At 35.8% G+C, this 12,350-nt stretch overlaps 1 protein-coding gene across 4 annotated transcripts in view; it reads right to left on the bottom strand.

Annotated features, from left to right (window-relative positions):
- CDKAL1 (CDK5 regulatory subunit associated protein 1 like 1) overlaps window positions 1–12,350 on the bottom strand; it is a 652,416-nt gene that overhangs the window by 248,062 nt on the left and 392,004 nt on the right. The window contains exon 14 of one of the 4 annotated variants that reach the window (XR_011558700.1): window positions 2,511–2,936. The exons of 2 other annotated variants lie outside the window; for them this stretch is intronic. Coding sequence is in view for 1 of the 2 variants with exons in the window: in XM_070747382.1 (XP_070603483.1) it covers window positions 2,802–2,936 (135 nt within the window). In the remaining variant the exon portion in view is untranslated. Of the gene's footprint in view, window positions 1–2,470; window positions 2,937–12,350 lie in introns of those variants that run through there. One more of the 4 variants, XM_070747382.1, reaches the window with a different exon arrangement.

Raw genomic sequence — 12,350 nt, 5'->3', positions numbered from 1 at the left:
GATCAAAACATGGAAACTAGATTTGCCAGGAAAAAATAATGTTAAAACAAACATTACTATTGAGTGAGACTAGGAACATTTATTTTTCATCTTAGATGGCTTTTATATTTTTTACTAAGTCTAAGAATGCTTTCAGGGCTTCGAGGGTAGCCTCAGTTTTTATCTTTTGTGATCGGGTGGACAGTAGTTACCCACGATTGCCTGTTAAACTGCTTTTTCCTGTAAACTCCTGTTTATGTCATCAGTGATAGCATCTAGTCACCTTGTCTTCTCTCATCCACTATTTTGATTGTGTTCGATTTTTTTCAAGCATCAAGGTCTTCTCCAATGACACTTCTTTTTGTCCAGGTTTGAGAACAAACTAAAACATATCAATTCCTGATTTTCTACGCAAATTCATAGAAACATAGAAACATAGAAGTCTGACGGCAGAAAAAGACCTCATGGTCCATCTAGTCTGCCCTTATACTATTTTCTGTATTTTATCTTAGGATGGATATATGTTTATCCCAGGCATGTTTAAATTCAGTTACTGTGGATTTATCTACCACGTCTGCAGGAAGTTTGTTCCAAGGATCTACTACTCTTTCAGTAAAATAATATTTTCTCATGTTGCTTTTAATCTTTTGAACTCATAGCATTGTACCTTTATGTTGGCCTGTTATTTCGATTTTCTATTAAATTATTTTGTGATACTGCACTGTTTCAAATAGATATTTGCCCCTTTTTAAAGGAAAGGTAAGGCATCTGATTGAACACCATTGTGAACATTTAGTGTGCTAGAAAAATCCTACTTTGTAGGAATTCTTTAATTGAAGAGATGATCAAAGCAACCCTACCATTCCTTAACTTAAAAATTTATTCACATTCTGAATTTTCTGAGTATTCTTCTCTACAACTGAATAATATTTCTACGAGACCGCCTTCTACCGCACAAATCCCAGCGACCAGTTAGGTCCCACAGAGTGGGCCTTCTCTGGGTCCCGTCAACAAAACAATGTCGCTTGGCGGGGCCCAGGGGAAAAGCCTTCTCTGTGGCGGCCCCGACCCTCTGGAATCAACTCCCCCCAGAGATTAGAATTGCCCCCACCCTCCTTGCCTTTCGTAACCTCTGTCATCAGGCATGGGGAAATTGAGACATTCTTTCCCCCTAAGCCTTTATAATTTATGCATGGTATGTTTGTTTGTATGGATGTTTAGTTTTATAATAAGGTTTTTTTAAAGTTGTTTTTAGTATTGGATTTGCATGATGTTTTTTATTACTATTGTTAGCCGCCCCGAGTCTATGGAGAGGGACGGCATACAAATCCAATAAATAAATAAATAAATAAATTTCTGGCATAAGGATGCACTTATAGGTGATTTACACAGTTAATAAAACCTGGGAATGTCCTCTGATGCATCCTCTTTAAGTGTATGGTTGGCCCAGTAATGATTCAACTGAACATGAAGGAGGCTCTCCAAGAAGTCTTGAAGCTCTGATTAGGAAGAAAGATAACAGAATTGTTAAATAGAGGTGAGCTAAGACAGGAGAATGGAGAACTTGGGACTCCTACTAGTAGAAAAGTGATAAACTAGAAGATGGATGCCTAGGCTAAAGGATAGAATGATGGATAAAGGCATGGTGATTAGCACAGATAGTTGATATAGTAATTTAGAATAATCAAGTTCTACAATAAATCCAAGTCAGCTTCACGAAGAATCAGAAAAAGGTATTTTCAGTTTCTAACCATTGTAAACAATTACAGTGATACCTCATCTTACAAACGCCTCGTCATACAAACTTTTTGAGATACAAACCCGGGGTTTAAGATTTTTCTGCCTCTTCTTACAAACTATTTTCACCTTACAAACCCACCACCGCCGCTGGGATGCCCCACTTCCAGACTTCCGTTGCCAGCAAAGCACCCGTTTTTGCGCTGCTGGGATTCCCCTGAGGCTCCCCTCCATGGGAAACCCTACCTCCAGACTTCCGGTGCCAGCGAAGCACTTGTCTTTGCGATGCTGGAATTCCCCTGCTTTGATTCCCCTGCAGCATCGCAAAAACACAGAAGTCCGGAGGTGGGGTTTCCCATGGAGGGGAACCTCAGGGGAATCCCAGCAGCACAAAACCCGGCACTTCGGCTGGCAAAAGGGGTGAATTTTGGCCTTGTACGCATTAATCGCTTTTCCATTGATTCCTATGGGAAACATTGTTTCATCTTACAAACTTTTCACCTTAAGAACCTCATCCTGGAACCAATTAAGTTTGTAAGACAAGGTATCACTGTATATAAAATTATTCCAGAGTCCACATCAAGAAATAAAAGCTTGAAGAAAAGAATGGCTTGTATAACAGATGTGTATAGCCCATCACTTGTGGGGAGATAACTTGATGAAGTTATCATGGATTCAACTCCCAACCTATGTATTGAATTTGCATTTCTCAAGCAATAGATAACTGGAGAGAAACTTTTAGAAGATATTGAAATACATAAGATATTGAAATTTTATTATATGACACAATATACAACTCAATAGATGTTCAGCAACATTGCCTGTTTTGATGAAGCATAAAATATTATAGAGATATAGTACAGAACTATTATCACTATTATAACTTTAATAGGAAACTAAATTATATAATAAATTCTCCATGGAGGGAAGGTGAATCAATATTTTGAATTTTTTGTGAAGTAATGCTTTTTAAAAAACCCACAGTGCTCCTTTCCTGAGTTTTGCAAGTCCTGTTTAAATAGGTTCAGCATGTTTGGCTCAATTGCTTCACTATTCCAGAGCATGAAATTTTATACTTTCCGTAACTATAACATGTTGAAATTGACCCATCTAGTGATTCTGTCCAGTATGCAACTATCCTTTTGCCAGGAAATTAGAATCCTTTTCAGTTGTTTCCAAAACTTCATCATGAATGGTCTGTTTAGTTTCTTGACGGTAGACTGGAAATCAGAACAGATGTTGGATTTAGGAATTCTGCATTTCCATTTTATGAATGAAATAGAAATAAAGAAAACTCAACTGTTATTAAACATGAAGCTAAATGGTCAAGTAACAATAACTTACTGTCTTGGTTAATGATTAATTAGGAAAGTAATGGATTGTTTACCAACTAGAATCTAGATGATATAAAATCTCAATTCTGAATTTTATACTTTCAATGATATTTGATTATAAATTGATAGCATTAGTTACTAATACTATTGGTAAGATGCAAAATCTTAAGAATGATAGAAACTGGCTATGCATTAATATTGTAGGTTTTATACACTTCAAAATTATTCCTTTTGGCAGATTTTACAAATAATCTCTAACAATGTTAGAAACGTTAGCAAGAAGCATTTCAATAACCCCTCTTATTCATTTGGATCAGAATACAAATAATCCTTAAATATCAGTGATGTTTTAATGTACAATATAACCCCATACTATTATGATGTAAAAACAACGTAACTGTAAAAACAAGTAACGCTAACAATTTTTAAAAAAGGTTTGGAAAAATACTATGAACAATTCTTCACACTTATGCATTAGTGGAGTTTATTTTCCACTGACATCTGAAATATCTGAAATATTAGATATTTCATTAATAACTTCTTAAATTTATTGTTTAAATTTAATAAATTTAAATTTATTATTTAATTTTAAATGTTTAAATTAAATTAAACAATTAATTCTTAAATTAATAACTTCTCAACATCCATGGAGAATGTATTACCGTAATTATTGCCCTTACAAATAAGATGATGAACCTTCAGATTTAAAAAATAATAATTTGTGGGATGACTTCATAGAAGCTAGTTAAATTTCAGCAGATTTCCATTAAAAATTAGTAACTTAGATATTACAATGTAGTAATGCATGCTAGATAAAATCAGCAAATCTTGCCTGCTACCTGAGTCTTCGGAGAGAGGCGGCATACAAATCTAATAAATTATTATTATTATTATTACTGGAGCTCCCTCGGTGGGCACCTGTCGACACAAGATTTGGCTTCTGCGCATGTGCAATAAGCCAAATCTTGCGCGAGAACACGTATAAGAGCAAGATTTTGGCTACTTTTGCCTAGTTTTTTGCTTTTGCGCATGCACGGAAACAAAAAATTAGTGAAAATAGCCAAAACTTCTCTCTTGTGCACATCCTTGTGCGAGATTTGGCTTGCTGTGCATGCGCAGAAGCCCTCATGTGGGGGTGCGTCGGTGGGGTGCAGCTGCACACGCATCTGGCATTTTCCTATCAGAGCTGCACACCTGGAAGCACAGGCTGCTGTCCGTCAGTGGATAAAAGAGTTACAAGAGACCCTTCCTTGAAACTGCTGGCTTCTGCTCCAGCAACTGCAAACAATTTCAGCCTTATTTCTCTCATCCTGGTTTAGAGAGGAAAACCAAAACAGAGATAAAGCCAAATTCTCTATGGGGCTGGCAAAGGTTCTGGAACATAGGGGTGAGGAGGATTCAGGAGCCAAGATGAGTTAGGAACTTCTGCCAAGGGGAAACTACCTGTTCTGCAACCCGAGAGGAAATGTGAAACTGTTTTTGAAATGTTTCCTCTGAAACAGGAACCAAAGTAATGATAGATCAGTTAGCTTTCCAAGTAAAGTTAACATATGTGAGAGAAACAGAGGCACAGAGAAAACATAGACAGGTGCAATCCTCATATGTAGAAAGAGCCTAGGAATACTAGCTACTTCTCTAATAACTCAAAACACTTAAAAAAAATCAATATGTTATATTTGCCTAATGGATCATGGCTTGCTTAAATATTCTCACTGTGAAGAGGAAATTTCCTATAAGCAATTGTCATTCTGGTTCTTTCCCAACGTTACAAGAAATGAATTAAGCCACACACTTCCAAAATGCTATACTATATAGCTTAATGGCTATATAAACAAACAGAAAAATAATACAGACACAAACACACATTACAAACCTTCCATCCTCCAGACCTAAAACTGATTTAAGATTTAAATTCTTATGCTGAAAAACTGGTATGAGATCAAAAATGACACGATAGATTGATTGGTGATAGAAATGATAATAGATTGAAATAGAAAAATTATTTTATTGAAATAAGAGGATTATTTCATTTAAAACTTAATGAGGCATATTTGTATATTTGTAATTAATTATTCAAAAGTTTCTTTTACTACTACATATTAAAGATTAAGATTACTTTAAGAAACTTTGTCCTTAGACTTGCATGACATCTGCAAATAAAAATAGCATATTATGTCATATAAAATAAATATGCATACTTAGTCCTATTTGATGTTCCTGAACATATCTCCATGTACAACTTCATGTAATTCAGGCTACGGTGGTATTAGGGAAATTCCAGGATATGATATGCAGAGTTTTAGATTACACTGGACGAGTGTATATATAAAATACCTTCCTTTTCATTATCAGCAAAAATGTGTAAATATAAAATACACATACACACACACACATACACATTCAGTATATATACTGCTAATTTATAGCATTCATGTTACCTTTCAAACTACAACTTTACTAGAACATTGATAGGGGGATATAATATAAACTGTCAATTAAAGAAATCCATAGTATCCATTTCTTTACATTCTTAATTCTTAAAATATAAAACAGTTGAGCTGAAGTTCATTGGAATCCGTAAAAACACTCCAAAATTTATATTTTACGTTTATGTAAATATTCATTTATGTAAATTTTTTCCATTGTATATTACACATCCCTAATGGAGCCTTAAATGTTTAATTTTTTTCCACCAAATTTAAGAGAAACAACCAGCAGTTTCTATTATACCCATTTAAGGATACTGTCTAAAGTAAATCCAGGAAGTTCTACTGTTGTACATAATAAATGGGGGGTATACAATGCAATTACTTTACCTAAAGATCTTGCCAGGTAATTAATAAATGATGATAATGAAAAAAAAAGGTTCATATTCAGGATTAAATAACTACACTATAATAGAAAAGCTTAATTTGTGCCAATGTATTCCAAAATTCACTTGGTAGATGCAACTGAAATGTTAGAATAACTAAGTAAATATTTCACAGCAATGGATAGCCAAGGAGAATAGAATTCACAGGTTTCAACTTACTAAAATCAGAGGGTTGGTCTTCATTTCAACCTTCTGCTCAGTGTGGAATGCCAAGAAGACTGGCTAACTCTAAATACAGCTGATTAAGGGGCTACCTCTGTTTTGGGCAACTGTTTGGAGTTATATTGAAAGAGCTACAGCTATGTTGCTTCCTGTCTGGTTTCCCACAGATTCTTGGCTGCAATCATATTGTCTTCTCTTAGCACACCCCAACCTGTTTGCAACCGATGGAGATACAATCCAAACCAACAGGAGACAACATAATTGGGAAAGGCCAATTGAACTGGGTCAGGTGAAACAATGCAACAATGCCTTTGTATTCTGCCACAAGGCTGTCTCTCAAACTTGTAAGCTAAGCACCAGGGGTAGAATTCCCATTTCATTTCCTTTTCACAACAACATTTATGAGAATAATAGAGAGTGGAAAGGAGAAAAATTGAAACATAAGCATTGAGAACTACAAGTTGAAAGTGCAAGAGCTATAAAACAAGAAACAGAAAGACAGGGCACATAGTAAATGTTCAGAATGGAATTCAAAAGAATCCTAGACCAGAAAAAAAAGTTTACTGTTCAAATCCCTTACAATTGACAAACATTTGCACACTATAAACCAAAGCCTATTTTAGGTTTGTTCATCTATAATTACTGCAAAATAGTATGATGGACTATTAAAGAGTTTTTGTTTTTTTTTAAAAAAAGAAAATCTCCAATTTTCAGAATTACTTTCACAAAAAAAAACCTTGGAAGCCACTTCCATAATCTTCTGCCCAAATATATTGCTAAAGATGGTTAGTATTACAGCAGCATTATTTTGCAGAATTATATTGTGCATAAGGGAATGGCATCTCATCAATCTGTTCCTGCCACAGCATTTGTCAACCAAAATAAGAATATCAGATTCTCCCATTGATTGCATCCCTTAAAAGGTCACTGGAGAAGCAGTGTCTGAAAATGCTAGCATTTGATTTATATGGTGAAGCATACACCTAGTCCCAGGAGCTTTATTTAGTCTTCTTGAAATGGTTGAAAAATGTATCCAACGATTTAGACAAAACAAATTAGCAAGCCATTATAACTAAAGGGGCATATTTATTTCCTTCATTTCTTATATTTATACCCTGGCTTTATGTTGAAATAAGAGAATAAAGGTTGGGATTGTTCTGATGAAACAGGTTAGTGTGAGAGAGACTTACAATCCCAGAATTAGCCAATGCTTTCTTTCTTTCTTTCTTTCTTTCTTTCTTTCTTTCTTTCTATCTATCTATCTATCTATCTATCTATCTATCTATCTATCTATCTATCTATCTATCTATCTATCTATTTATAATTTATTAGATTTGTATGCCATCCCTCTCCGTAGACTTGATCACAATTTCTCCAGTAAAGTCCAACACTTCATTACCAACATATTTATTTAGCAACCCAAGTCAGAAATAATTTAGTTTTTTTAAAAAAAAAGAATGACACAAATTAATTAGCAGTGAGTTAAGTTATTAGTCAGCTAAGCGATAAGGTTAATTTCTAAGGCTCTTCCTTAAATGCAAGGGATAGGCCGACTAGAAATCCTCACTATCATGAAAGAGATCTGGCTTGATTTACAATGGCTTAAAGATAAAATGATCTATAATCACTAGAATTTCAGTGGTAAAAGGAATTTCTGGGAGCAGCACTTAAAAATTAAAGTGACTAATGAATAATCTGAAGACTTCATTTTACGCGTTTCAAATTATTGCTGCATGTAACTTGAAAAACAATTTTGATATAGAAAATTATTGTAATTATATTTAGAACTGTTCCTGGAATCAATTTAAGTTGTTGCCAAACTGCATTGAAATACTATACAGTATAGAGATCTGATTGTTACACTTCAAACAGGAAACTGCAGATCTGGAAAAGGGATACAAAATGCAACTAAAGGAATAGGGAGAAAAGCACAGAATGATTCCAGTAAATAAATAGAATACGGCATTTCTAGCTTCTCAGTTGTCTCCAGTTATCAAATCAAATGTTTTTCAGCTGCTAAGTGATCTGCAAGGTCAAACTTATGGATCCAGGGTAATTATTTGCAGAGGTAGAACCATATTGGCTGCAAAAGCTGAACATTGAGCAGTATGACCTTCTTCAGACAAATCAATATTTTTCAGTTTAATCCAATTGCATTTTATAAAATTGATTATAAATAATAGCATCTATTTTTAACTACAGTTGTCAAAAACCAGGAGCATAACTCTAGAGATCAGAAGCAGTCCATCAAATCAGAACTGCAGGGTGTGTGAAAGTTTAAAGTATAAATGAAGAATGCTGATGGAAACACCACAATAAATCTACAAAGCTTTGCTTGAATCTGTATTATTAAGGGTCCAGAGCAGACAGACAGAATATAAGCAAAGGGCTGGGCAAATGATTTGTAACTTACCTATTATTTTGGATCAAAAGACCTTCACTTGCATTCTGGTTGATTTTATACCCTCAGAAGTAACATTTAAGGGTTTTCCAAACTTCAAAGAAACATCTATAGTAATCTGTGAAGGCTGGGAGACTTTTTCCATGGTCCAACAAATGAATAATAGCCAATTAGCTGGGAGATGAATGGCAATTCTGTGGAAAAGGCCTGTGTAGATTTCTCCTCAATTGTGTGGAAGCAGTTTAAGAATAAGCATCCAACCCACCAATCTCTCAAAAAATGAGAGAATAATATCTTTAAATAGCTAGACTATTATGAGCTCTTTGGGGATTGAAAGATAAAGCCTAAATGCTTTTGTGGCAATATTATCATATGTGTATCAAGACAGAGAGATAAGTATGATTGATACCGAAAATAATTTAATTTGGAACTATTAAATTTTTTGGGACAGTTATCTATGATTTACTGAGTAAATACTGTCTTTATTGTAACCCGGTTATTTTGAAATGTATGGAAAAAAGTTTGTATGGAGGAAAAGTTTTAAAAAATTACCCCCCTCCCCCCTCCAAAAAAAGACACGACAGATAAGAATAGCTCTATTGGTTCAAATCAAGACTCATCTTAATTCAGCATTTTCTCACAGTGGCCAATGGATGCTGGGACATTCATAAACCAAAGATGGAGAAACATCTCTTTTTGCTATTGTTTACCTGCAAATTTGGAAGGATAATCCATAGTTAACTCTGACTTTTCAAAAACAACAACTATTGATGGAACTGTCTTCTATCCAGTTCTCATGTAAAGGCATTCAAGTTAGTAGCCATCACCATAATCTGTGCTAAAGAATTGTAGAGTTTAATTGTGTGCTTTCCTTTGCCTGTTCAAAGTCTCCTTCCCATGAACATAACCCAGTGTTTCCCAACCTTGGCAACATGAAGATATTTGGACTTCAACTCCCAGTCATTTTGCCATATGGTGACAATTGACCTTGTTATCTTTCAAGTTTTAAATAATCTTTTTCTTCTCCCAAAAATCTTGCAATTGTTGATAGATTGTTGATATTTAATGCGATATTTACTGTAATTATGATCTTTTTTTAGAGCAGTGCAAAACATTGAGAAAAGGTGCATTGCAATGTATCTGATCACAGAGATCATCTCCTTGAAGCATTAAAACAGCTGTATAGATTGTAAAACTTGGGTAGTTTACACTCGGGAGCAGTTACTTCTGTCTGAATGCCTAGAGAGAACTTCTGCTAGGACCACCGGTGAAGAAGTACACGCATGCAGAAACAGTTCATATTTTTTAAATCTCTCTCTTCCTAGCTGAAATATTGCCTCTTTTTAGAGCTTTTATTGAAGCCTATAAATATATCTCTGAAGATTGTTCTCTTGGCTGTTTTTTCGGTCTGATCCAGACTCATTGTAAATCTGGGAATATCTTTTCAAGGTACAATATTATATCCCATTCCTCCAGTAATTCTTAGCTCCTTCTAACTCTTACAAATAGACCATTTATTCAGATTTTCAGTCATCTTCAACTAAGTTCCCCCCACCCGCAATTCATTATGTAACTTTTAAATCTCTAGGTTTTAACATACAAGTTGCTATTTTGAAAGCATACTTTCCAGAGATCATAGTTTACAGAAAAATCCCATTCAAATCGTGCAAAATGCAGCTGCGTGAACAGTCATGGGTCTCCCTAGATATACCCATGTCTCTCCAACACTCTGCGGACAGCACTGGTTGCTGATTGGTTTCCGGACATAGTTCAAAATGTTGGTAATGACCTACAAAGCCCTACATGGCATCCGACCAGATTACTTACGAGACTGCCTTCTGCCGCATAAATCCCAGCGGCCAGTTAGGTCCCACAGAGTTGGCCTTCTCCAGGTCCCATCAGCCAATGTCATTTGGTGGGGCCTAGGGGAAGAGCCTTCTCTGTGGGGGCCCCGACCCTCTGGAATCAGTTCCCCCCAGAGATTCGTACTGCCCCCACCCTCCTTGCCTTCCACAAGAATCTTAAGTCTCATCTATGTCGCCAGACCTGGGGCAATTAAATTTGGCCCCCGACTAATAATTGTGATACATGGTGTGATTGTACCGTTTGATTGAGTAATACATAGAGTTTTTAGCTATAGTTTTTTAATTAATTAATTAAAATGTAACAAATCTAATATTAAAAAATAATCTAAAAAACCCCAATTTAAGAGACCAATCATACAAACAAGCATACCATGTATAAATTCTATAAGCCTAGGGGGAAGGGGAAAAATTTCAATTCCCCCATGCCTGATGACAGAGGTGGGTTTTAAGGAGCTTGCGAAAGGCAAGGATGTCTTAGATTTGTACTGTACGTTGTGTTTTTATATTTACTCGGTGAGCTGCCCCGAGTTTTCGGAGAAGGACGGCATACAAATCTAATAAATATGAATATATATATATAGATATATGAATATGAATATTAGATAAGATTTTATCGTTCATTAGATTTTAATTTGCTATTTATTTCTGTTATAAAGTATCATCAGCCATGGTGGTGCTGTGGTTAGAAAGCGATCTTGACCAGCTCAAGGTTGACTCAGCCTTCCATCCTCCCGAGGTTGGTAAAATGAGGAGCCAGATTGCTTAGTGCTTAGTGAGCACTATAAAAGCACTATGAAGTGGTATATAAATCAAAATGCTATTGCTATATTGTTGTCTATTTTCTGGTCAGTTTCAGTAATAGCAGTATCACTTAGAGTTATATATCACTTCATAGTGTTTTGCAGCCCTCTCTAAGGGCAGGGGTGGGCTGCTGCCCGGATGGGGGGGAACGCAGTGGGGTAGCGAAAATGGAGCTCCACCCCAATCTGCACTGAAAGAGGTTGAAAGAAAATGCAGAACGTCTTGCATAAGCCACGCCCACAGTGTGGTAGTAAAAAGTTTGGTAGCCCTTCACTGTCCAAGGGGTTCAGAAAGTCAGCATTTTGCCCCCAACAATCTGTGCCCTCATTTTACTGACTTCGGGAAGAAGGAAGGCTGAGTCAACCTTGAGCGGTTCAAAATCAAACTACTGGAGTGAGCTCTTTTCAATCAGGAGACTCACAGTTTTTTTAAATAATATTGCCAATGCTCACACCTCAGTTCGTTTTCAGGTAAGTGGATTCAAGCTGTCTTAGTAAAATCCGCCGTTGCTACCGCTTACTCTCCTTTGCTTCCCAGTTGTCACACTCGGCGCACTAGGCCTGCGGGCCGAGAGTAAACCTCAGCTCTTTCCCTCACTTGTTCACGGGGATCCTGCCCTTTACAGTGGGGGTTTGCACCTCCACCCACTGTTCGAGACGTCCCCTTAAGCTAGTTCTCCTCTCCGTAGAGAACTGTCACCGTTTAAACGGTTACAAGCGAGAGATCTCGGGTGCAGATCAGGAGCCCCTAATCAGCACATCGAACCGGCTTTGCGCCACCCCGGAAGTCTGGGAGTTCATTTTCTTTCTTTTTAAAACAATATATTTTATTAATTTTCAAAGACAAACATAACAAACATAGCATAAAACATTTAGTGGAGCAATAGTTGCTCCGCTCAAAGTAGAGGTCATCATCATCATAATAAAAAAGAAAACATCATCTATAAAATATATGAAAATATATAAAATGAAAATATCTATTTTAACATAATAAATCTAAACCTATGTAAAAGTTTATAAAGATAAAGAAAAAGATTTTTTTTGAGAAGAAAGAAGAATATATGTTTATATTAGTAAATAATGACCATCTAACACAATTTTACTGCTAAATTCAAATATTCAAATTAATATAACACCACACATCCCTTTTTTCCTGTTTCCCACCAAGTAGTATATATCTTCTGCCAAATATCATAAAAC

The sequence above is a fragment of the Erythrolamprus reginae genome, chromosome 3 (genome assembly GCF_031021105.1).
Source record: "Erythrolamprus reginae isolate rEryReg1 chromosome 3, rEryReg1.hap1, whole genome shotgun sequence".
Taxonomy (NCBI): Eukaryota; Metazoa; Chordata; class Lepidosauria; order Squamata; family Dipsadidae; genus Erythrolamprus; species Erythrolamprus reginae.
This window is presented reverse-complemented; position numbering and strand designations above follow the sequence as displayed.